Source organism: Mytilus trossulus, chromosome 1 (genome assembly GCF_036588685.1).
Source record: "Mytilus trossulus isolate FHL-02 chromosome 1, PNRI_Mtr1.1.1.hap1, whole genome shotgun sequence".
Lineage (NCBI taxonomy): Eukaryota > Metazoa > Mollusca > Bivalvia > Mytilida > Mytilidae > Mytilus > Mytilus trossulus.
The window spans coordinates 78,431,279-78,458,439 of NC_086373.1; the positions used below are offsets into that span (position 1 = coordinate 78,431,279).

Consider the following 27,161-nt stretch of genomic DNA (forward strand, 5'->3'; position numbering starts at 1 on the left):
TAAACACAAACTCTACATAAAAACATCTCAGACAGATACTTTTTTCAATGCATTTTTTTCTAGTGAGGTTCATTTTGGCTGTTATTTTTAAGTCCATTCTTAAAGAAGTTCTTCAACGATAATAAATGTCAGATAGGCGGTCAATAAAAATCATTGACACTTTTTCCAATGCATATGTTGCAACTTGTGCAACCAATAAGAAACTGTTTTTAAAATTCTATTAAATGGTGACGAACAGTTTGTCATTCAGATCAGCAAGGAGGCAGACTATCCTGTTACTGTGACATAAGGTAAATGAAAATTATTGCCTTTGGATCAATGCGCTCTTCCTTAATTAATGTTAAGGGAACACATTTTTTTTTCTCAGAAATCAGAGATATGGGTCTGTTATAATTTTAATGCATTAAATATCTCCTATATAAACAAATGTATTTATGTGTATGTATAGTAACATTTTTTTCAGTAATCAATATCACAGTAAGATTTGACTCCTATTAATAGTCTGGACATCACCATTTTAAACTATGACATTAGTATTTCACGTCTTAGTTTCTCATCTGTTAAGATTGTGTTTTCTACAGGATTGTCTTCGGCTATTACAGTCACATTACCATGGCAACTAGTAGTGCTGCCATCTTGATTCATCTGTTGATCGTTGTCATCATCTTCAAGCTGACATAATAAATTGTCATTTTCATATGTTGGGAAGAAATACCTGCAAAAATCGATATACAAAATGTATTAGAATATGATCAATGCATAAACGTTGTTGATAGTGTTGCTTAAAAAAATGAGCATGATTTTAATTACGTAAGTAAAGACTTTAACAAGGACACTGAACTTAAAAAAAAATAAAAATTGAAAATACCACCTCAGTACCATTGGCTTTCATATGAAAATCAGAGTTAGGGACAAGAAAAGCAACAAAAGTACTTTTAAACAGGTTTGGCCTATGACATAATGTTTGACTGTTGACAGTGATTAAGAAATGTCACTGTAGCGTTGTGCTAATGTGATTAGAAATAGTATCACTGCAATTATTATATATGGTGATAATGTATTTAGAAATAGTATCACTGCAATTGTTACAGATATGTCAATATTGCATTGTGTATATGTAATTAGAAAATCTATCACTGCAATTGTTACAGATATGTCACTGCAACATTGTGTTTATGTGTTTAGAAATAGTATCATTGCAATTTGATATAGATATGTCACTGTAACATAGTGTTTATGTGTTTAAACATAGTTTCACTGCAATATAGTGTTTACATGTTTAGAAATAGTTTCACTGCAACATAGTGTTTATTTGTTTAGAAATAGTTTCACTGCAACATAGTATTTAAGTGTTTAGAAATAGTTTCACTGCAACATAGTGTTTAAGTGTTTAGAAATAGTTTCAATGCAACATAGTGTTTAAGTGTTTAGAAATAGTTTCACTGCAACATAGTGTTTAAGTGGTTAGAAATAGTTTCAATGCAGCATAGTGTTTAAGTGTTTAGAAATAGTTTCACTGCAACATAGTGTTTAAGTGTTTAGAAATAGTTTCAATGCAACATAGTGTTTACATGTTAATAAATAGTTTCACTGCAACATAGTGTTTACATGTTAATAAATAGTTTCACTGCAACAAAGTGTTTAAATGTTTAGAAATAGTTTCACTGCAACATAGTGTTTAAGTGTTTAGAAATAGTTTCTAGCAACATAGTGTTTAAGTGTTGAGAAATAGTTTCAATGCAACATAGTGTTTAAGTGTTTAGAAATAGTTTCAATGCAGCATAGTGTTCATTTGTTTAGAAATAGTTTCACTGCAGCATAGTGTTTAAGTGTTTAGAAATAGTTTCAATGCAACATAGTGTTTACATGTTTAGAAATAGTTTCACTGCAGCATAGTGTTTAAGTGTTTAGAAATAGTTTCAATGTAAGTTTGCTTATTATAGATATGTCACTGTAACATTGTGCTTATGTGTTTAGAAAAAGTATAACTGCATTTTGATACTGATATGTCATTTTAATATAGTATTTAGAAATAGTATCACTGCAATTGTTACAGATATGTCACTGTTAAATTGTGTTTATGTTTTTTGGAATTGAATCACTGAAATTGACACAGATATGTCTCTGCTACACAGTGTTTATGGGTTGAGAGAAACAGTGTTACTTATACCAGTGGCAAATTCACGGGGGTCCGTGAGGTTTGAACCCTAACTTTTTTTAGATGATCAATGCATTTGAATGAGGACATGTGGTTGGAACCCCCCTTTTATCCTGGCTTGGGAACCCTTTTTTAGAATGGCTGGATCCGCCCCTGCTTATACAAATATGTCAGTGGGACAATGGTGTTATAATTGTCCATGTCAGTAATTGAGAGATATATCTCTAGAACAGTCAGTATCAGTAGTACATTTCATTCTTTATTAGCTTAATGAAAGTTTATTATATAACAGCTTTGCTATTCAACATTCTTCCAAATCATTGATTTAAAAAATAATAAATAAATTTTGTGTATTTACTGTCTTCTGATGGGTTGAAATTATTAATTTTATTTTCAATGTTATCAATTTTGATGGCGACACACCCACTCTGACGTTGTGTATTCATACGCCAACATGTGTGTACGTTGTTATTGTCAAGATAAATAATATAAAACATTTTAATCATACGTTTTTTGATTGAGTTAAGTCTGCTAATTGATATTTTATCGTATGTTTTTATATGTTGTGGTTTCAGAAAAAGGGAGAAGGTTTGGGCCCATTAAAACGTTTAATCCCGCTGCAAATGTTTGCACCTGTCCTAAGTCAGGAATCTGATGTACAGTAGTTGTCGTTTGTTTATGTAATATATACGTGTTTCTCGTTTCTCGTTTTATTTATATAGATTAGACCGTTGGTTTTCCCGTTTGAATGGTTTTACACCAGTAATTTTGGGGCCCTTTATAGCTTGTTGTTCGGTGTGAGCCAAGGCTCCGTGTTGAAGGCCGTACTTTAACCTATAATGGTTTAATTTTTAAATTGTTATTTGGATGGAGAGTTGTCTCATTGGCACTCACACCACATCTTCCTATATCTATTTGAGCCTTAGTTTTGATAGAAATTTGTTTATAATGAATGGCAATAATTTATTTTGATTTTATTGAACCATAAAACTAATTTTTGACTCTTCACTATCATTTTCTATGTTCAGTGAATCGTAAAATTGGGGTCAAAACTCTAATTTGGCATTTAAATTAGAAAGATTATATCATAGGGCACATGTATACTAAGTTTCAAGTTGATTGGACTTCAACTTTATCAAAAACTACCTCGACCAAACGGACGCACGGACCAGAAAACATAATGCCCCTCTACTATCGTAGGTGGGGCATAAAAACACAAATTAAAAGATATCAATAGACATCAAAAAATGGTTCCATATGTATTTATATGATCTTCAATAGATATTTGTGTATCCTGTTTAAAACTCACTTATAAGAAAAATAAAGCAGTTTTGGCTAGATATGAAAAAATTTATTTTAATTACATTTATCTATGTAATCATTTTACAACATTAAATTTTAAAATTTTAATAACAGATCCATTCAATCCTTATGAGCTCTATGGACTAATAAATAAAAATTAAATCCTGAGAAAACACACAGACATGATCTTATGAATACAATAATAAAAAAGACTGCATTCATCTACTCAGTTATCAATTTGAAATCGAACATATTTTGACAAACACGGATCATAAAGTTATATTGATATACAGGTGATATGGGAAGTGTACATTAATTCTAAAACTAATTTCCCTCTTTTTGCTTGATCTAACAGGATTTATTAAACAAGAATTTACCCCATACAATCAACATAAAGTTACTATGACAAATACTGCGACGTACAAACAGTTATTGATTTGAATAATGCATCAATTTAAATAATTATCAGATTTTGTGGTCTGACAAAATATGTGTCACCCATCATCAAGTTCGGGAGATTCTTTGTTATATAAAACCTGAAGCTATTTAATAAAGCACGGTATATATTAGCTTTATTTTTGTTAGCATTTGCTATGGTGTACCACACATCATAATTGATACTATAAGATGTCTTTAGGTGCTAATACCCAAAGGCTACTGATGCTTTGATAGTACTTGAACTTTTGGCATTGGGACTATGAATTATGTATATCATATCTTACAAACCAGTACTATCTAGAAGTACTACAGTGCATTTGGTTTGTATTTTTGGCTTTAAATGTGTGGTTTTCTCATTGACATTTTAAAACCAAATATCTCCTTTTAATAAGTTTTATTCATAAAATTTATAAAGATACATGTATATATATTTATGAAATGATTCTCATAAAATTGTAATTATAACTAAAAACAATTTCCTGCACCTGGAGTCCTACGACCTACCGGTATACATTTCTAAATGTTGAATAGTATAGGAAAATGTTAAGTTCATTCTGTATAAGTTCAAAAACTAAAAATTACAGAGTTTAATGAAAAAAAACAATCTTTAGACATATACTGTATCAAAGACTTATAAGCTTTGTTTAGTGAATGATATTTTTTAGTCTTCCTTGTTATTATATAATACAACCATGATTCTTGCAGTCCTTATTACTCCTTACAATGCCATTACTGATGTTTGCATTTCATTATTCTTTTCCACTTTAAAATAATAAATCAGCCTCCAAATATAGAGCCTGCTTTTAATCTAAACATAATCTGTTTTTCTCTAAATTAACTTATAATGTGTACTTTTTCGGACCCTAAAATAACATGATGAAACACTAAAAGAATGTTATTTATGTATCACTTTAACAAACAAATGACCATTACACTAAATAAACAAACATGACTTTCTGGATATTTACGTCAAGATTACCTACTTCAGATATCAATTCCTTACAGCTTATATGGATAAAAAGTGAAACAAGACCTCTTTGTGTGCTCATAACAACCAAACCTTCACACTAAATTTCAAAACAGTTAATATTCAAACTCAAATTAAATACACTTCTTCCTGACTTTTCTTTAGCCCTTCCTAACAATTGACTAATTTGAATCTAATTTGTCAGGTGAGCACTAAACCTTTAAAGTCACAGGTGTAACAAAATACACATCCCAACAGATAAAACTTCAAACAACAAAAAATACTAGGTCATTTTATTTACCTTACCAAGTCTTAACAGAAATTAAATGTCTGGATTTAAGAAGACAGAGGGCTCACTATTACAAAAATAAGTAGAAGATCAAAAGTGAGAATTTGTTCATATGTAAATGAGGGTCGTATAGGAGAAAACTTGATGAACACAGGCAATATCTTAGGTATGACAAGCTCTGTACATAAAGACGACAAGTCTTAACCTCAGATTTCTTTCACTAAACCCCATCTCTGGTTACTTTTATGTGGATATCTTTTGACTTGTCCTCATATTGAATGGATCACGTCAACCCGTAAAGTCACCCAGTAAGAAATCTGATCTGTAACATTAATTTTATGTGGTTGATATTGGAGTTTCGTTGTAAATTAAGGTTTTATAGGTGGCAATTTTAATATCAATAGATCAAGCTTAGATAACTTAGATAGAGTATATATTGCACCAATGGATAAGGTTCTCTACTGTAACAATGGGAAAAGACCTCTGACTGTTGACAATACAAACACTTCACTGCTCTCTTCTATAGAATTCAGGCTTCCTGTTGCAAGCAACAAGAACAATGGAGGACAGTAGGATAAAACAAATAGAAAAACAGATAGCACCAATTCATATACAACAAATTATATATGACCCATTTATTGAATGAAAAACTGCACTTAATAATCTCTATTTCATTTTGTATTTTCCCTTTTAGGGGTCTGTACTTTTAATGGGGTATAAAGCTATCCATTTATCAGATCCACTAGAACCAGCTTAGCACCATATATGAATGCCTTGGCTGATTGTTAGAACATTTTGTCTGGTGTTACATTAGAAATATGTGCAAGAGTGAATAACTTCACTGCATATTATAAAACATTAAAAGGCTTTATAGTTTATCACTTAAAGTTGAAAGCATGGTTGATTCCTTAAGATCTTGTAATTTTAACTCATGAGTTTCTGCTTTTTTTTAAATTGTCAGCTGCCCCATTTTTTTTTAATAAAGTACATGTATTACAAATCTATCAACAAAAAACTTTTGATGTACACATGAGATTAGTTTGATGGTTAATAGTTTTCATATTTTTGGGGAATTTCTGATACTGCTTTAATGATATATAAAAGAAAGAACACCTTTATTTGCATGTACCAGTATAAATAAAATTCTATTTAATTTTACCAAAGTGTAAGAGCGTGAGTATCTGCTTTATTCATATTTTATTGCAATTTGATTATCTGACGCACCCTCACCACAAGTGCTCTGCAATTTTAAAATTAAACTTTTTTTTTCAGTTAAAAAGATGAAGTTAAATTTGAGCAGACAAATTGTAAAAGTTTGTATATCAGACAGAGGGGTTTATGTGTGCTGTAAAGTAAAGAGCCATTATCAAATATCTGTCAGCGATAAAATACTACAAAGCACTACTATAAAGATCTTAAATGATATTAACTTCAGACTTTTAATTGTTTTCTTTCAAAATTGAAATGGAAATTTTGATTTAATTTTAAACTAAGCGAAGCATACGATATAAATGATTGTTGCAATATTACAGGTAACAAAGACTGAAAGATCGACAGATATGGTGTAGAAGTTGAGGGCTGATAGGCGTTGTTAAAGATTTCAAATTACGGTCACAATTAAGTTTTTATATTGACAGAATTCAATAAGTAACACAGATATGTAATGAAACCTCACTTGAGACCAACAAAATAATTCAATTAGATCATAAAAGCTTTCTCAATAATGATCGGTGAGGTGATCGATCACTTTTCTATACACAAAGATAGTTCTTGATTAAATATTGCTTCTCATCTAACAGTATACACTTTGACCATTTAAAAAAACGTAAATTGTTCATGTCAGGCAAATACTCAATTGACTTGTAATTCCAAGAATTTCTTTACACCCAGTGTTTAAATGCATATTCATTCTAATAGTCATTAAAAAGCAAGATTTTTAATATTTTCTTATTTCATCACATTAAATAAAGTCACCACATATAATCCATAATACTAAGGAGAATATTACAAAATAGCAAACAAAACTTGTGGACTAATTACTACTCTCAAGAAGAATTGAAGGCTAAATACTACTCTCAAGAAGAATTGAAGGCTAAATACTACTCTAAGAAAATAAAAGATAAGAAAATGCTTGAAAAAGCAAAACATCTATTAAACCTTTTAACTATGGAAACAAAATAATGAAAACAACATGTAACTTAAATAAATTTGCAAAATATTTTTTTCAACTTAAAGAATAAAGAATACCGTAGTAGTTTCTGAAATAATACAATTCAATACACAACTCTTTTTATTCTCATTCATTCATTTTCATTGTCAAGCCTACAATGCAAGTGAATGAATAAAGTAATCTAGAAGAGGTCAACTTATGGTTGGATGAACACCCGTTCACACCATTAGCTCGCCCAGATTCTGTCTGCATAATGAATAAACTCAACAGAGACAACTGTAGAACTAAATCAACACAAAATTAACTAAAGACAAAAGAACTAACTGATAACAGAAACCATGAGTAGACAATTCTGCAGTTACTGAAAGCTAGCATATACCACTGATGACAAAAAAAAATGGATTTGACTTCAGTAACTGAAAGCTGGTAGATTAAAATTACCACTACTGACAAATCTTTATACTGCAGTAACTGAAAGATGGTACATTGCAGTTACTATTGAACACTTCTTAACTAGATAAAACTGCAGTAACTGAAAGATGGTAGATTGCAGTTACTATTGAACACTACTTAACTAGATAAAACTGCAGTAACTAAAAGATGGTAGATTGCAGTTACTATTGAACACTACTTAACTAGATAAAACTGCAGTAACTAAAAGATGGTAGATTGCAGTTACTATTGAACACTACTTAACTAGATAAAACTGCAGTAACTGAAAGATGATAGATTGCAGTTACTATTGAACACTACTTAACTAGATAAAACTGCAGTAACTGAAAGATGGTAGATTGCAGTTACTATTGAACACTACTTTACTAGATAAAACTGCAGTAACTGAAAGATGGTAGATTGCAGTTACTATTGAACACTTCTTAACTAGATAAAACTGCAGTAACTGAAAGATGGTAGATTGCAGTTACTATTGACAACACTTAACTAGATAAAACTGCAGTAACTAAAAGATGGTAGATTGCAGTTACTATTGAACACTACTTAACTAGATAAAACTGCAGTAACTGAAAGATGGTAGATTGAAGTTACTATTGAACACTTCTTAACTAGATAAAACTGCAGTAACTGAAAGATGGTAGATTGCAGTTACTATTGAACACTTCTTAACTAGATAAAACTGCAGTAATTGAAAGATGGTAGATTGCAGTTACTATTAAACACTACTTAACTAGATAAAACTGCAGTAACTGAAAGATGGTAGATTGCAGTTACTATTGAACACTTCTTAACTAGATAAAACTGCAGTAACTGAAAGATGGTATATTGCAGTTACTATTGACAACACTTAACTAGATAAAACTGCAGTAACTGAAAGATGGTAGATTGCAGTTACTATTAAACACTACTTAACTAGATAAAACTGCAGTAACTGAAAGATGGTAGATTGCAGTTACTATTGAACACTACTTAACTAGATAAAACTGCAGTAACTGAAAGATGGTAGATTGCAGTTACTATTGAACACTACTTAACTAGATAAAACTGCAGTAACTGAAAGATGGTAGATTGCAGTTACTATTGAACACTTCTTAACTAGATAAAACTGCAGTAACTAAAAGATGGTAGATTGCAGTTACTATTGAACACTACTTAACTAGATAAAACTGCAGTAACTGAAAGATGGTAGATTGAAGTTACTATTGAACACTTCTTAACTAGATAAAACTGCAGTAACTGAAAGATGGTAGATTGCAGTTACTATTGAACACTTCTTAACTAGATAAAACTGCAGTAACTGAAAGATGGTAGATTGAAGTTACTATTGAACACTTCTTAACTAGATAAAACTGCAGTAACTGAAAGATGGTAGATTGAAGTTACTATTGACAACACTTAACTAGATAAAACTGCAGTAACTGAAAGATGGTAGATTGCAGTTAAAACTGATGAAAATACTAGATAATACTACAGTTACTGAAAGTTAAAAGATAACAGTAAAACTGATGAAAATACTAGATAATACTACAGTTACTGAAAGTTAAAAGATAACAGTAAAACTGATGAAAATACTAGATAATACTACAGTTACTGGAAGTTGAAACATAACAGTAAAACTGATGATAATACTACAGTTACTGAAAGTTGAAAGATAACAGTAAAACTGATGAAAATACTAGATAATACTATAGTTACTGAAAGTTAAAAGATAACAGTAAAACTGATGAAAATACTAGATAATACTACAGTTACTGAAAGTTAAAAGATAACAGTAAAACTGATGAAAATACTAGATAATACTACAGTTACTGAAAGTTGAAAGATAACAGTAAAACTGATGAAAATACTAGATAATACTACAGTTACTGAAAGTTAAAAGATAACAGTAAAACTGATGAAAATACTAGATAATACTACAGTTACTGAAAGTTAAAAGATAACAGTAAAACTGATGAAAATACTAGATAATACTATAGTTACTGAAGGTTGAAACATAACAGTAAAACTGATGAAAATACTAGATCATACTACAGTTACTAAAGGTTGAAAGATAACAGTAAAACTAATAAAAATACTAGATAATACCACAGTTACTGAAAGTTGAAACATAACAGTAAAACTGATCAAAATACTAGATAATACCACAGTTACTGAAAGTTGAAAGATAACAGTAAAACTGATGAGAAAATGTTATAGCTGAAAAAAGTATTTGTTAGCCAATATTCTAGTATTAAACTGGAATTATAATCCAGAGGTAGTTTAACAAAGTTCTGTAAGATATTAAAATCAATCTTTACTTATAAATGTGAAACAGGTGTTTTATAGCGACATCATTTTATTGAGATCTATAAGAAAAATTATACATAATTCTTTTAAAACAAATTTGGTAAGAATTTAAATAAAATTAAAACTTGTTCAAGTAAAATTGGTTAATACATGTATGGATTTGGTCATAAAACTCGATGAAACTGACAAAGGCTCGTCGAAGTGTCCATTTCAATACATAAATGAACTGCCATTCAAACTCATTTAAACCTTTATTTCACAATAATGTTTAGATTCTGTAGGCACATTAAAAGGAAAGTCATAAAATTCCTTTTATAGTTTTTAAGGTATAATTTTTACAAAGAGACCAATAACTAGCAGTAATTGTTAGTTTTATTGTATGGCTGATACACGCGACGCTTTATTAATATAGAATTAAACTGAAGATTACATAGTTTCTGCTTTTGTAAGAAGTTATTATATTCTTTTAAAGTTAATGTCTTTTGGCTTTTTTTAGGAAAAAAAAATAGGCTTCTTTTTTTTTAGAATTTAATTGAGTAAATTATAATATTAACCAGACTTACTTTAAGAAATCTTCTTTAAATATCATGCAAAAAAATGCTTTAGATATACTGAAAATGAAATTAAGTGTTCACCTTTAAGATAATTATGCAGAAAATTAAATAATTTACATATGTTACCCGATAAAATAGTTAAATTATTGTCAAAGTGGATGTAAAACCTCAACTATTTTAAATATTTATAACAATACAGGTAGAATGTTTATAAATGAAACCATTAAAATCTCGTTTAACAGACTATAAAGTATGAAAACACAATCATCTTAGGATGTGAAACAAATTTTATAATTCTTATGTTAGTGATAATGTGCACTAAAATTCCGGGGTTAAGTATATGTAGGGTTTGGTCAAGGTAATGTCTGGAAACATATTGTAATTCATTGAGGAAAATTATGCAGGGCTTAATGAAATGAATAACTTCTAAATTTTTGAATAGCATATACATTGTGTTATGTTTTGCTATAAAATTGAGAATGGAAATTGGAAACATGTACAGGAGACAACAACCAGACTAAAGCGCAGACATCTGTTTACATCTTACCAGAATATTTGACAATTATTTAAATCAACTTCAACGCATAAGCTGGCAAGTTTGTTTCAGATTGGCCAAGCCGTTACAAAGGCAAAGAACAATATGTGCTTTCTCATAGAGTTCAATGGCAATCTAAATGTCATGTTTGAAATCCAATCTCAAAACCATTGGAAACTAAATCTGTGCTAGGTAACCATGTTTTTCATCCTAATGAAACAAAATTAGTTAGAAAATAAAGGAGTCTCCTAATCATTCATTACTCCATAGATAGTTTGAAATGGTTTGGGGATACATTTTATCAGAATTTGTTTATCAATATTGACCACTAGGAGTCAAGAATTCCATTTGGTGGTCATACTTTTTGCCTTAGTGAAAAGATTGCCTTTCATACACAATATTTCTGCCAACATTTGTTGCCAGCAGTTTCAGAAAAGAATGCTGAAAAAATGTGGCAAGGTAATGGACACAAAAAGAATGCTATCATGATGGTTCTGAATCTGTGGGTAAGCTTCAAGCTTACAAAATAATTAAGGCTATAGTGATGTGGTATGAGTGTCAATGAGACAACTATCCACCAAGTTCAAATGAATATAAGCAATTATAGGCAATTACATCTTGCCTATTCTTGCAAAAATAGTATACAAAATCTAATATAAAACCACACTTTTAGAAATAACAGGTAGATAATGTAGATTTGATAGATTAAAAATAGGAAATTGTTAGGAAATGAATTTTTAACAGTTTTTGTAATTCGCTCAAACTCTAAAGACTCCTCCTTGTTCCTCAAACAAAATGATCATTCTACTTAGCAGGAGGCTCATATATAAATTATATGTTGTGTATCATTATGTGCAGGTGCAAAATTATGAAGCAGATTTTTACTAAATAAATAATTATATCTGATGTAAAAATATGGCCTAAACATCGCAACAAAGTATATTGTGGTAAACCTAACATTAGCGACACTCTTGGTTCTATTAAACGCCCTGTCAAGGCACATCAACATCATACCTTTTTTATTACTTCACTTTAAAAGATGGCTGCTTTTGTAAATGCAAATTATAAACAAAATAGATGTCTTCTTGTAGACCATATGGGCCATTAAGTTTTTAAAGGATACCGGTAATTAAATATAATTAACTGTCCTTTGACTAATGACATGTATATAAAACTGTTACTTTTTGTTAAAATACCATGTAAAGGGGCTATACAAGGGCTAAATTGACAAATGGGTCTGCTAAGTACTGTAAATTCAGAAATTATTGCGTGCATTTATTATTGCAATTTTGTGATTTTAGTTTATGATTTTGAGAAAAATCCTCTTTAATTCATATTAAAAATTAACTACAGATGGTATCAACATGGGTAACAATTATCTATTAATGTACAATACTTCAAAACAAATGAAATTAAAAATCTTTTTATTCATAGTTTAAGGAGTTGATGGGAAGTCAATGATACAGCTACCTAAAAAGACAAAATACAAAAGTCATCTAAGGTTGTAAATGCAATCTTAATTATCCCCAAAAATTCTTTTTTGCCAAAAACCTATGACTTCTACTTGTCATTTTAAACAAAAATAAGGGCAATGTACCGGTAGGTTGAACTGTATAAGACAACTGTCAAAAAAAGGGCCAAAATAGGTAAAACTGAGACTGCTATCAAAAATAGGGGCAACATAGGTTAAACTACAAGATATCTGTCATAAGTAGGAGCAATGTAGGTTAAACTGTAATACAGCTGTCAAAATTAAGGCCAATATAGGTGAGACAACTGTCAGAAGTAAGAGTAATATAGGTCAAAATATGAGATAACTGTTGAAAGTAGGTAGAATTAAGGTTAAACTGTGGGGCAATAATCTAAACTTTTTATTTGCACCATCATTTAACCAATTGCAAACATCAGCTTAAGCTGATATGATCTAGTGTCAGATTGAAAAATTGAAATTCAATGCTACACAAACTACCAAAAATAAGATATCTGTTAGGACAAACATGACAAAAAACTTGTTTTTAACAAATAATATATATCCCTTCTGTGCCCTTTCAGCTACTTAACCCTGGTTTATATGTAACCTTTACAACCTGGTATACATAAATTTGAGAAGGCTACATGTTTAGAATTTAAAGTACTTAATAACATGAGGCCTTGTGGAGAATAGTAACAGTCTCCTAATCTCCAATGCTATCAATGTGGGAATGCACTGTGCCAATACATATCTAATCTTTTTATTTAAAATCAATAAAACTCTGTGTACTTTTGAATAAAAAATACCACAAAAATCTGCCTTTTGATCATTATTGTATCATGCTGGTGGTTTAAATCTCAATGGGTTCTTTGTTTTTGCTGACAATGTTTTTTCTATAAAGAATTATAAAGAAATTGTGTTCTAATGTAAACATTGATAGAAAAGATATCAACATTTTGTATTCTTGTTTCATAAAATTTATAATTTAGTGTCAAAATGTCTATGGTTTTGAAGTAAAGAATTTTTATGTCCTGTTAAATATAACTTTTATGATATAAAGTTTCTACAGAATTTTGATGAGTAACAGAGGACATGCATGTGTAATAATTAAAACAGAGAAAAGTGCAACATCATTGGAACATTGCCATGAATAATGATGATAATTCTGAACCATCACCATGACTTCTAAACTCAGACTAAAGCCACAGAACTATGAAATAACTTTTATGAATGATACATGAATGTACATGTATACCCTATATCGGGTAATATTCACGGTTTGGGCCTTAGATATTTGTTAGATATCAGATGTGTTCATTAAACTTAGTGCATGGCCTTGGACAATGCATTTTAATATTCCTAGTGAGTAAATTTCTTTGTAAAAAGTCTACCATATAAATGGTGAAATTTAAACAACATGTCTTGAAAAATTTCCAGATCTTAAATTCATTATGCCATCACATTTTTTATAGCTTCACCAGAAACATTGACTTTTAGTAATAAAATCTACATGTGATTAGCACTTTTCCCTCTTTGACAGAGACCCATCAGCCCAGGCTTGTATTTCTTTCCAGCCTGAAAGAATCCTTTCAAAAGATAAATAGAAACTGTACATAAATTTAAAAAAAAATATACATCAGGTCTGTGACTGATAGAAGTTAATGTGAAGATTGATTTTGGCCATGATTAACAATAGTTTGCCACTTTCAAAAGTGACATTATAGAAACTTTTCAGAGTGGAAAAATATCTTAAATCACTCACAACAGAAGGATAATATATGGACCAGAAGATAAAACATATAAAAAATAGACATAAATTCATGTTTTCTCAACAAGCTTTAACAGTTTGCTCTCAGCAGGAAGAAAGTACTAAAGTACAAAATAAATCATTTTCTTTGCTTCATCCATGTAACAAATGTGTTCTCTATACTTTTTTTTATTAGAGACCAAAAGAAGAGGAAATGTGATTTTAATTCTAAATCAACAACAAAAAACAATTAATCATTATTCAAGACTTCATTCTAGATTTACATATTACTTTCAAGCTTTCCATTATATGAACATTTAAAATGCTTGCATTGATTTTACCAACAAAAGGGGATTAACTCTTGATTTAAACCAGTCGTTTATCAATCTAAGTGGACGTTAAATATGTATTTATTTCCTTCAGAATCTGTAAAAATACCTTTTTAAACCCTACCTTAAAATTGTCAGATAATCAGATTTTAGAGAGGGTAAATTGCATAATGATTTGGATGAGAAAGACAGATGTATATTGAGGGCAGAATGACAATTTGTTTTGAATTCATCAAGAACTGCAGTAATCGTGATATGCCAGTAGTTTTATATTTAGTTTTAGAGGTCATCTAAAACTTGAATAACCTTGTCCTTCCATATGCTTTCTGGGTGGTGTTGTCACAGGCAAGCAGATTTTGGAGAAGATGTTACTAAGTTTGAAACTTGTGTCTGATCCATTTCTTGTTTTTGAACAATAAAATAAGTTGAAATTAAACAGGAATTCAAATAAAAATTAAAGTTTTATGTTTTTCTATACATAACAAAATCATTGAAACATTTAATTTTTTCTCACAAATTTTAACGATAGTAAACTTGATTTTACTTTTTTTAGTTGCTCTTATTGACCAAGTACCAGAAAGAATTACCACAAAAAGATAATCTGTGGAAAAAAATTATTATACTTCAGAGTCAAAAGTAGGTTGTATGAAAATGGTTTAATCACAGACAATTGTCATCATAATTAGAGGATTATTGGATATCTATCTAGCTTTTTTTTTTAATGATAATAGGCAAAAATTAAAAAAATAACAATGAAATTTGACATGTAAGGGCAATAACTCTTAATAGAAGTAGACTGACAGTTTTGACATAAATCGACAATTGGTAGAGCTCACCATATTAGCCTTTTTACCTATGTGAGTTTTCTTTATTTTTAAAGGTTTTCAAATTAATAGGCAAAACTTGCATTTTACCTGAATGATTTATTTTTAGCCAAGCTGGCCATCTTGGTTGGCAGGCCCAGTCATCAGACATATATTTTTAAAACTAAATACCCCAATTATGATTGTTGCATAGTTTGGTTCAATTTGGCTCAGTATTTGAGAAATAGAGAGAAAAACAGCTGCACAGAACTGTGTTTTTGTAAACTCAGTAGTATTTTTAAGATGTTCATATGAGTATTGTAATCTTACATGAGTGAATCATGATTAAGAACTTAACTGTTGACATAAAGAGTGTATATGTCATGTACAAGTTGTAATTTTGTACAGGTTATAACATGTACACAAATATTGTACATGTTATAACTTGTATAATGCAAAAATACAAGTTATAACCTGTACAAAAGTACCTCATACATGTTATAACCTGTACAAAATATTGTTTAAAAATGGTTTTAACTTGTACAAAATCAGATATTGACCTCAATAATATTTTCCTAACTTTTTATTATTCCTTGATGTTAGTGTGTTTTGTCCTTGTTTGATACAGTTAATGTCCAGGGGTCGGTATTACGAAGCATTCTTAAGACCTGTCATTATATATATCTTAGGACATGTCTTATGATCCTCCATATGACATATCTTTATTTGATGATTTATAATTGTGAGTGTCCACTTTGAAGGCAATAGTAAAAATCCTTCATTCTAGTTGACATTAAAAGACATAAAAGGATAGCCAGAATAGATGTGTCTACAAATAAAATTGGGAATGGAAATGGGGTATGTGTCTAAAAGTCAACAACCCACAAATGGAGCAGACAACATGCAAAGGCCACAAAATATATGCTTTCAAAGTAGAGGATATATATTTCAAACATCAAAATGACATTCGCCTCATGCAATGATTTTATAATTTATAAAACAAAATTGAGTTATAAATTTACATAAGTCATGCTGGAGGCCAAAAATGTTGAAGACAATAAAAATCAAAACCAAGGAGTAAACAAAGACTCGCAAACCCAAAGGACATTTACATCAACAGTTATAAATAATAATTAAGAAACAACACGAACTCCATTAAAAACAGGGAGCGAAATCAGGTAGATCCAAACATATTGATAATGAAGCGTGGTCCAATGAAAACTATTTCAGCTCTCTCTCTTCTTTACAGAGTAAGCATGTAAAACATTGTGTTAGTCTTTGCATGCCCTCAAACGAAAGGAATGAGTATTAACCAACATTATTAGGCATCGTTCTTAAATATTTTGGAAGTATTCAGTTACTAGTATCTAATGTAATTGTCATTGAGGAAATGCAAGCTTTTAGTAAATAGTTTCACACTTATTTAAGCCATGATGGACTACATAAAACATACAATTACATAAAAACACATTTTGCAAACATAAGTCATGAAACATATATTTCTGAAACTTTGTGATCATTTTCCTCTACAGAAAAAGACACGTTCTGGCCTATTTATTGTTGTTTGCTATGCATTGGTGAACTTAAATGTATATTTTACTTCATTAAGATTTATATTAAATTTTGTACAAGTTAAAACCATTTTTAAGCAATATTTTGTACAGTTATAAGATGTATGAGGTACTTTTGTACATGTTATAACTTGTATTTTTGCATTATACAAGTTATAACATGTACAATATTTTTGTACATGTTATAACCTGTACAAAATCGCAACTTGTACACGACATATATATCTCATCTGATTCATGTTTTTGTATCATTTTTCACCAAACACATTACTCAATCAGAAATTAAGTAGAGTATTCAAATAATTATCTTTGTAAGGTTGAAAAGGTTTTTTAACTTGTAGTTTCAGAGGAAAAGAAATGTTTAAATTCAACAATTAGATTCAAGAATTGCTTCTATCAGCCATGTTTTCAGTAGGCAGTAGGAGCTAATTGAGATTTTTAAATAAAAAGACATAGCATGCATCTTTCCTTTTTAAATTAACAAGATATTAGCCTGTAGTTTTGGAGAAGAAAAACATTTGACTTTACATAGAGATCAATTGGTGTAAAAATATCACCAATTGCTCCTAAGTATGCCATCTATTCTGTATACAATAACCTTTGAAGATTACCAACTGATTGTCATACATGTAAGTCTTAAGATACATGGTTTATAGTCTAAGAGAAGGAATCTTAAAAACCTTTGAAAAGTATATATAATATCTGTAGCAATGTTTTTGTATGATAAAGGAATTTTTATCATGATGTTTCATATATATAATTTCTGCCAACTTTTATTCAAATTGGATAAATGGTTCACAGATGACACAATTAAATTTTTCAAGGGGTTCAATAAAAATGTTTATAGGCTCTCATTGGCGTTTCTTTTTCCGACAAGATTGTTTTTCTCAGCTACAATCTCAAGGAATCGTCTTCCATTCAGCATGCACTGATAAATATTTGTAGTACCATCATTCTTATGAAATTTATGCTTTCCTTGTAGTTTCAAATGAGATGGAATTTGAAAATCTTGCCGTATAAAAGATGCCTTTTTGGCGGGGCAAAGCTGAAGAAACATCAAATTTTCATATATATGTTTTATGCTCTGTTATGCTCAGTAGCTTAAAAAAAAGGAAAAATGTGCTGAGATCTAAATTGAATTAATAACTAGAGGATTTGTTCAAAGCCATCAAAACGGTAATATTATAAGTTATATGGTTCACTACTGACCCCCTATGGATCAAAAGAGGATTAGTGAAATCAAGCGAAAGGTCGTATCTTCTATGGATTTAACTCACCTTCATTAGTCTGTAGGGGATCAGTAGTCAACTGTATAGCTGCTGTGTTTTGTAGAGAAAGTAACAATGAAATACAACATCATTAGATGATGTCATGAACCCCATTTGAAATCTACTAACCCCCCTACATATCCATAGTGAGTGGCAACACAACAGCATTAAACTAATCACAAGGTCATAATATACCGCCAGTGCGATAATGCCATTGTCATGGTCCTGATTTTTATTCAACGATATGTACTTACTGTGGCTGATCCCAGGTCAACAGATCAGGTATCACATGTGTGTGGCCCTTCTCATGCATATGGTCTGTTAAAGTCTTTATGTCTTCAAACTTCTCCTGGCATCCAATACATATACCAAGGTGCACCTGGAAAAGGGAACATTTTTTTTATTTGCAACCATGTATCCATTTTTGTTGAAATCCTTGCATTAAAGAATTTTCTCAAAAGTTGTGACTTTAAATAAAAAAAAAACAAGAATGTGTCCATTGTACTCAGATGCCCCACTCACACTATCATTTTCTATGTTCAGTGGACCTTGAAATTTGGGTCAAAACTTTGATTTGGCAGCATTAAAATTAAAAAGACCATATCCTAGTGAACATGTGTACTAAGTTTCAAGTTGATTGGACTGCAAATTCATCAAAAACTACGTTGACCAAAAATTTTAACCTGAAAGGGGACAGACGGACAGACGGACAGACAAACAGACGAAGGTGGGGCATAAAAATGTTTAATAACATTTTAACAAGAGTAACTAAAATGTCTAACCTGCTTTACTGACTATGGATTTTATGTTTATAGTCCTAAATATAAAGCTTTTCTACAAGTATCATATGAACTTAACATTATTCAAGAAAATAAGGTAAATGTCATATAAACCAATCTGAAAAAACATGTACATCTTATAATCATTCCATACACCAAATATAGTTGACCTATTGCTTATGGTTTCTTAGAATCAAATACAACCAGGATACATAAATTGACCATTGAACCATAATGATGAGATTATGGTTAGATGAACCATGCCAGACAGACATGCACATCTTTCAATCAATGCATTAAATTAAGTTGACATATAATTATTGCTTATAGTATCTAAGAAACAAACTAAGCCATGAAAACTTTACATTAACCAATGAACCAAGAAACTGAGGTCAAAATCAAAAGATGAAACCTGTGTAGACCTTGCAAGATTCCATATCCAAATATAGTAATCCTATTACGGGTACTCATAATATGTGAGATAATTCAAATGACAAAATAACTATAATTTTTTTAAAGCAGTCCATGACTATGAACCATGAAATAAACTCATCATAGATACCAGGACTAATTTCTATATATAACCCAGATGCGGGTTTCATCTATAAAAGACTCATCAGTGACGTTCGAATCCAAAAAAGTTAAAAAGGCCAAATAAAGTATTAAAATTGGTTCAAGGACAATGAATATATCAGTGATATGACAGACAGAAACTTTGTAACATAAGGCATGTGAAAATAAGATATAAAGCATCAAGGCCTTCTACCTTCTGAAATATAAAGCTTTATACAAACAGTTTATGCTGCTGCTGCTGGAAAGTAATATCTAAGTCACAGACCAAACAAAAAAAAGATATAAACTAGACTTTTGACTTAAAACAGGTAAATTAACTTTGTGGAAGTTTTACAAGCTAAATGCTTACTTAACCCTCTCTGATTACTGGTACGTTATTAAATAAAGTAGAATAGGGGTTCATGTATACCGGTATACATCTTTAAAGACAGCAAACATCTAAAAAAATCCCCTAAAAATAAAGAACACCCTAGTAAGTTTAGCACACGAAAAATAGTATAAAAATACATCAAACAAGTTGATTAAGAAAGATTTATTAATTCAGATATATTTTTAAAACAATCATTCTTTAGTCATGTTTGACCACAGAATACAAATCAGAGAGAATTAAGTTTAATAGCGTAAGTTAAACCATGAGAAACATTACCTGTCTTCTTATGTAATTTATTAACTTCACTTGTTGATAGAAGTTGAGGTTCAGTCTAAGCTTTATTTCCTTCAGGTCAAGGTCATGCAGCTCCTAAAAAGTAATATTACTTGATTTATTTCACTTGACTGGGCAGGTTTAACCCGTTCGATGTGTCCAGTTATTCGTCCCTTATCATATGTTCAGTACATTTGTATATATCCGTTTGGTGACACTGATAGGTGATTAGAAATCAATAATTATTATAACAGCAATCATTCTTATCACACACATCTTCAAATAGACTGTCTGTATGCAAATTAAAATGTAAGCTCCACCTGATCAGTTGAAATAACATTGGTAATACATTGTCGTAGTTTTTGAATACTGCATGTTGACATAGACATAAAATGTCTTATAATGATATATAAAAGTCAGTATATGTAAACTTATACAATTCCTTTTTAGGAAAGTTTAAATATGTAAGATATATAATTTTGCTTCAATGATGACAAGTATGAGGGATAAATCAATTAAAAATAGTAACACTGCGCATCAATTGTATATATTTATATACCTACCGATATGTTACCTTATTTTTAGTTAATTTACAAAATTTCAGAACAAAATAAATGTCAGCATAAAGTTTTACAGATATACAGCCTAGTTTACACTGTATCTAGATGGTTGCATAATAAATAAGCTGCCTGTCCCAAGTCAGGAGCCTGTAATTCAGTGGTTGTCGTTTGTTTTTGTGTTACATATTTGTTCTTCCTTAATTTTTGATACAAATAAGGCTGTTAGTTTTCTCGTTTGAATTGTTTTACATTTTCATATCGGGGCCTTTTATAGCTGACTATGCAGTATGGGCTTTGCTCATTGTTGAAGGGCTTATGGTGACCTATAGTTGTTAATGTCTGTGTCATTTTGACTCTGGTGGACAGTTGTCTCATTGGCAATCATACCACATCTTCTTTTTTATATTTGAATAAAGATGTAAAGATGCACCTCATTGGGATTTCTTAAACTATATAAGAACATTAACTCATTACTTTTACAGGATGAAAATTCATACTCCATTCTGTACCTGCATGTAAGAATCAAGTTCAGCAGTACACAAACCCTTGAGTAAACTATACCTGCATGTGAGCATGAGGTGTATAAGAAATGCTGGAGGAAAATTCACAATAAAACAACCACACTTGGGTGTACTATACCTGCATGTGAGCATGAAGTTTATCAGGTATGCTGGAGGAAAATTCACAATAAAGACAAACAGCCTGGGCCCCTACTTCTTCCCAGTCACTGTAATCTTCTCTATACAATAAAAATAGTAATCATAGTATAACCTATTTTACTGTTGAGTATTGTACAGTAGCTTGTGAAACAAGAGTGCACACGCTGAAATGTCTCGCCTTCTTTACTTATCATAGATATTACGTTGATAGACCAAATATAAAGCTTTATTACAACTGTCACATAAACTCAACATTAACCAAGAAAACAAAACATTGATCAATGAACCATGAACCATGAAAATGAGGTCAAGGTCAGATGAACCATGCCAGGCTGACATGTACAGCTAACAATTCTTCAATACAACAAATAAAGTTGACTTATTGCTTATAAATTCAGAAAAACAGACCAAAACACAAGAACTTAACACTGAGCAATAAGCCGTGAAAATGAGGTCAAGGTCAAATAAAACCTGTGTAACAGACATATAGATCATAAAATATACCCATACACCAAATATAGTTGACCTAATGCATAAAGTATTAGAAAAATAGACCAAAACCCAAAAACTTAACTTTGACCACTGAACCATGAAAATGAGGTCAAGGTCAGATGACACCTGTAAGCTAGACATGTACACCTTACAATCATTTCTTCCATACACCAAATATAGAAGACCTATTGCATATTGTATAAGAAATAAAGACCAAAACACAAAAACTTAACTATAACCATTGAACCATGAAAATGAGGTCAAGGTCAGATGACACCTGTCTGCTAGAGATGTACACCTTACAATCATTCCATACACCAAATATAGTAGACCTATTGCATATAGTATAAGAAAAACAGACCAAAACACAAAAACTTAACTATAACCACTGAACCATGAAAATGAGGTCAAGGTCAGATGACACCTACCAGTTGGACATGAACACCTTACAATCCTTCCATACACCGAATATACTAGACCTATTGCTTATAGTATCTGAGATATGGACTTGACCACCAAAACTTAACCTTGTTCTCTGATCCATGAATTGAGGTCGAGGTCAAGTAAAAACTGTCTGACAGGCATGAGGACCTTACAAGGTACGCACATACCAAATATAGTTATTCAATTACTTATAATAAGAGAGAATTTAACATTACAAAAAATCTTAACTTTTTTTTCAAGTAGTCACTGAACCATGAAAATGAGGTCAAGGACATTGGACATGTGACTGACGGAAAGTTCGTAACATGAGGCATCTATATACAAAGTATGAAGCATCCAGGTCTTCTTCCTTCTAAAATATAAAGCTTTTAAGAAGTTAGCTAACGCCGCCGCCGCCGTAGCCGCCGCCACCAGAACACTATCCCTATGTCGAGCTTTCTGCAACGACAAAAATGGAAATGACACAAACAAAAATTCACTCACTTGTTTTATATTATTGAATTTGTCTTGTTTATAACCCAATATTAAATATTAATTTTATTCTCCATTTAACATAAAATTTAAACTACAGTGGTTTTTGTGTGAACTTTTACTATCTCGGTATTCTAATTATGAACACTTGTATAACATGATTGCTTTGTGAATTTAGTTCCTTAGATGTGTATCTCAATGCAGCAGTTTAGTAATGTAGTTTTATAGTATTTTACCCCCTTGCTACAAGTAATTGCTCACTTTAGAAGGTATTTTTATATAATATATCTTAAGGTATAACTAGCATATAATGTTAAAAAGGGACATAACTCCAGAACATTAAAAGTGAAACAACCAAAATTCAAATATTATCTGTGTTTTGTGGTAATAAGCCTTGTGTATAAATTTCATAACATTTGGTTAACTAAAGATAGAGAACAGAAACTAGTTTTGAGACATATGTATGGACAGACAGACAGACTAATGGACAAAAGTAACACTTGTATACCCCATCGGCCGCAGCAGGGAGTCAAAATTACACTGATGACTGTCATTGGATTAGCATACCGGTACATCACTAAAGTTAAGCTATATTTTTCACGGGCATGAACAATGTCTTTAATTCATATGTCTTACACTTATGGAGAATAAAATTGAGAATGGAAATGGGGAATGTGTTAAAGAGACAACAATCTGACCAAAGAGAAGGCAACAGCTGAAGGCCACCAATGGGCCACAAAGAATGTTTTCAATACAAAGTTCCCTTTAATAACTTACTCCTTTTCTGACTCCGCATCATTATCTATGGCAGTATCATCTTCTGATTGTATAGCCTCCCAATTCTTACCAAGTTCCTGTGAAAATATTATAAAACTAGTTTCTAGATGTTTACTATTTGACATGTGTTATAATTATATACATGTATTAACAAATTACATTTGGATGTATTAAAGATATTGTGCAAGTGAAATGCTTTTAATTCTACTGCTTGCCAGTTGTCTAAAAAAAAATACCCCAAAAGTTTAACACTAAAAGCAACATCAATCCTAGTGCTGACTTCAGATATCATTACTACCTATCATTTTAAAACACTCATACCCCTGCTTTTTACCAGTCTAGCTTTAATGTACAGCCTCCTAATAAAGCACCTACAGTCATTTCAACTCAAAAACAGTATCCCTTTGTTTAAAATTTTCTTAGAAGTTGTAAGAAATTTTGTAGTCATAGAAAAATGGAAACTTTTCTTTAAGATTTTCAATAAATAGAAAAATAAGACACCAAACAATTTACGAAAAAAATATGGCAGACATGAGCCAGGCCCGTAGCCAGGAATTTCCAAGGGGGGTTATTTGGACTCACAAACTCGACTTTGACAGTCACAATTCGAACAGAACGTTGACTTGAACAGTGCTTATTTGTTTTCAAGGGAGGGTTCGTCCGAAACCTTCACAACCCCCTGGCTATGGGTATGTGGACCAAGAACAACACTTAAACTACAGTCCTGACTTCAGGCAGGGACATAGGGTCTCAAAGAGAGTGTGGCAGGGTTAAAATTGTTTGTGAGCACTCAAACCTGGAATAAATGTTGGTTACTTATTTATTTAGATTTTAGAAATATTACTTTAATGTAATATTAATACTTACCAAATAATTTATCATATAAAATCTATCGTAAACTTTATTGTTAGGATTAATTTTTCTGTGTTGTTTCTTTCTCATGTGCTCTTTTAAAACAGTTCTGTCTCTAAATGTCTTCTCACAATATAAACAATTTAAACTGGAAAAAAAGAGAAATTAATCAGACATGTAGAATTCTAGATCTGATTTAGAAGTGTTTTGTATAACTTCACATTAGTGCAGGTTGTAAGGGCTAGTTGAAGTTAAAACTTTAAAGTTGAAATCTATTACATATATTTACTTTCTCACTTTTTATAACATAGACCTTCAGAGCAATAGTCCAGTTTGGCTTCTTCAATTTAAGGTGGTACCCAACACTTTCACTAAAATTAATGTGGCTCGTTTAATTTTCATAAAATTTTGTCAAAGTATTGACACTTAAATAAAAATATAGAAATTTAAAAAAATTTGAACCTACCGTTTTGTCAGAAAAATTACAAAGGTTATATAGCAATTTGACAACCACCAATTTTGATCATTGAGAAGCTTAATATTCCTTTAAAACACAATGAATTAAAACGTTACGTTGACTTTACAGAGTTATCTCCCTGTAGTGTAAGGTACCACCTTAATTGAAGCTATACTTGTTTTACATCAACTATTTTTGATCCAGTGTTTCAGTTTAATCATTCATTTATTTCTAAATCAAAATAATGGAAGTGAGAACAACAACATTTTGAATCTATACATACATATGCTTAAAGGATTGGTCTGCATTCATTTCATTCAATGACAGTCAGTCACTGGATGGGTACAAGAAGTTTTCTTTTAATTTACTTTAAATTTAAATATTACAAATTTATCTAAACATCATATAGGTGTATATTTCTTAAAGAAACCGGCTTGATTATAAATTTTTATGACATAGGCTGTAATAGTTTCATGTGATACTCTTGCAAACAGTTTCATCCTTATAAAGAGACAACTGATTTGTGTATTTGACTTTAATATCATGAGTGTTGGTTATTAACAATTTTCCTACATACTTAACTTACTTATTTAACTGCTCTTGTAATAAATCTAAAAACTCATCTTTGTATACTGAAATATAAAACATATAAATGCATATGATGTTAGTGTAAAAGTATAATATTGATTGCCAAAAATCATTAAGATACAGAGAATCAAAATTTTGCTCATGGTGATATCTCTTGTTTCTGAAAAAGCTTCTGGCCAAGTTTTGTCAAAATGAATAAGCGTTTGACAGTTATCCAAGTGTTTACATCTTCCACCACAGACTGTACCTGAATGTTGACTTGAAAAAGAAGGAAAACATATAAAGAATATTTCAATGGGACACAGAAAACAACACTTGTAAATATGTTTCCATTAATAAAGGGACATAACTCCAGTGGTGAAAGTGAAGCAACCCTAATTCAGCTTCATCTGTGTTTGGAAGTAATAAGCATAATACATATATTTCATAATATTTGGTTGAACAAAGTAAAGTAAGAAGATGGAAACTGCAAATTCAGCAATTTCTCTTTAATAAAGGACATAACTCGAGATTTTGAACTTGATCTATGAACATTTGGTGGAGGACAAGTACAGTCTGAGAATGAAAACCAATTTTGAGACATAAGAACGCAAAGTGTTACACCTTGTTCCCATCACCTAACTTCTGGGCATACACATAGAAAAAAAATCTTGATTAGTATGAAGAAGCTTCTGTGAAAGACTTCCATGGTGTTTTAAAGACTTTAACTCTAGACTGATTTGAAATTTGGTATTGTTCTAAATAATATTGCTATTGAAGTAGCTTCTATCTCAGTTTCATAAATTTCCATAGAGATATTTTTGCAAAGTTTTTAATGCCTAAAAAAACTTTAACCACAGACTGAACCTAAATACGGACTTTGCTGACAGAATGTAGAATCTCTATGTCTGTTTGGTTAAGGTTGACACATGTATTTCTGTATTGAAGCAATGATTTATCGTGAAAAACAATCATACCAAATCTCAATTACCACAAAGGTGTTTGCACAAAAACCTGATAAGGATAAAAATATTTATTCAAACAGTAATATGCAATATATTTATTTATTCAAACAGTTATATGCAATCAATTGCAATTTGTATAAGCCGCACAAAGATAACCTTGTCCTGAAGTGCCATTAAACATTAATTGGAGTTTTATCATATCAATATTCAATTTATTAAGATCCTTAGTAATGCACAGTTTTTAAACTGCCACACTGAAAATTGTAGTTGAACATCATTTTTTATTTGTTCACTATTTAATTTAAATTACTGGTTTGCATGATCATTACAAAAATCATGATAGCACAAATCAAAATATCTTTACAGTTATAGGACAATCCTGCATTCCAAAGAATACAAATGTATGTGGTGTTTTAAAAAAGGTGAAGGTTTTTTAAGATTTTCAACAGGTCTGTATATATGTTCTGCTTCCGTTTGTAATCAGTATCATTAAGTTCTAGAGTTATGCCTCTTTACAAATGGAACAAGACAGTGTCCATAGTACACAGATGCCCCACTCGCACTATCATTTTCCATGTTCT

The 27,161-nt window shown here is 30.7% G+C and overlaps 1 protein-coding gene across 2 annotated transcripts in view; it reads right to left on the minus strand.

The window, feature by feature from the left end:
- Positions 1–223: 223 nt before the first annotated feature.
- The window catches only part of LOC134686176 (zinc finger protein 277-like), a 40,717-nt gene continuing 13,779 nt past the window's right edge, over positions 224–27,161 (minus strand). Inside the window, exons 8-14 of one of the 2 annotated variants that reach the window (XM_063545861.1) lie at positions 25,635–25,680; positions 24,607–24,739; positions 23,740–23,816; positions 21,536–21,635; positions 20,340–20,432; positions 18,596–18,720; positions 224–715 (exon numbers count right to left, since the gene is read on the minus strand). In XM_063545861.1, coding sequence (XP_063401931.1) covers positions 523–715; positions 18,596–18,720; positions 20,340–20,432; positions 21,536–21,635; positions 23,740–23,816; positions 24,607–24,739; positions 25,635–25,680 — 767 coding nt within the window. In that variant the 3' untranslated portion in view covers positions 224–522. The remainder of the gene's footprint in view (positions 716–18,595; positions 18,721–20,339; positions 20,433–21,535; positions 21,636–23,739; positions 23,817–24,606; positions 24,740–25,634; positions 25,681–27,161) is intronic. The other variant, XM_063545853.1, reaches the window with a different exon arrangement.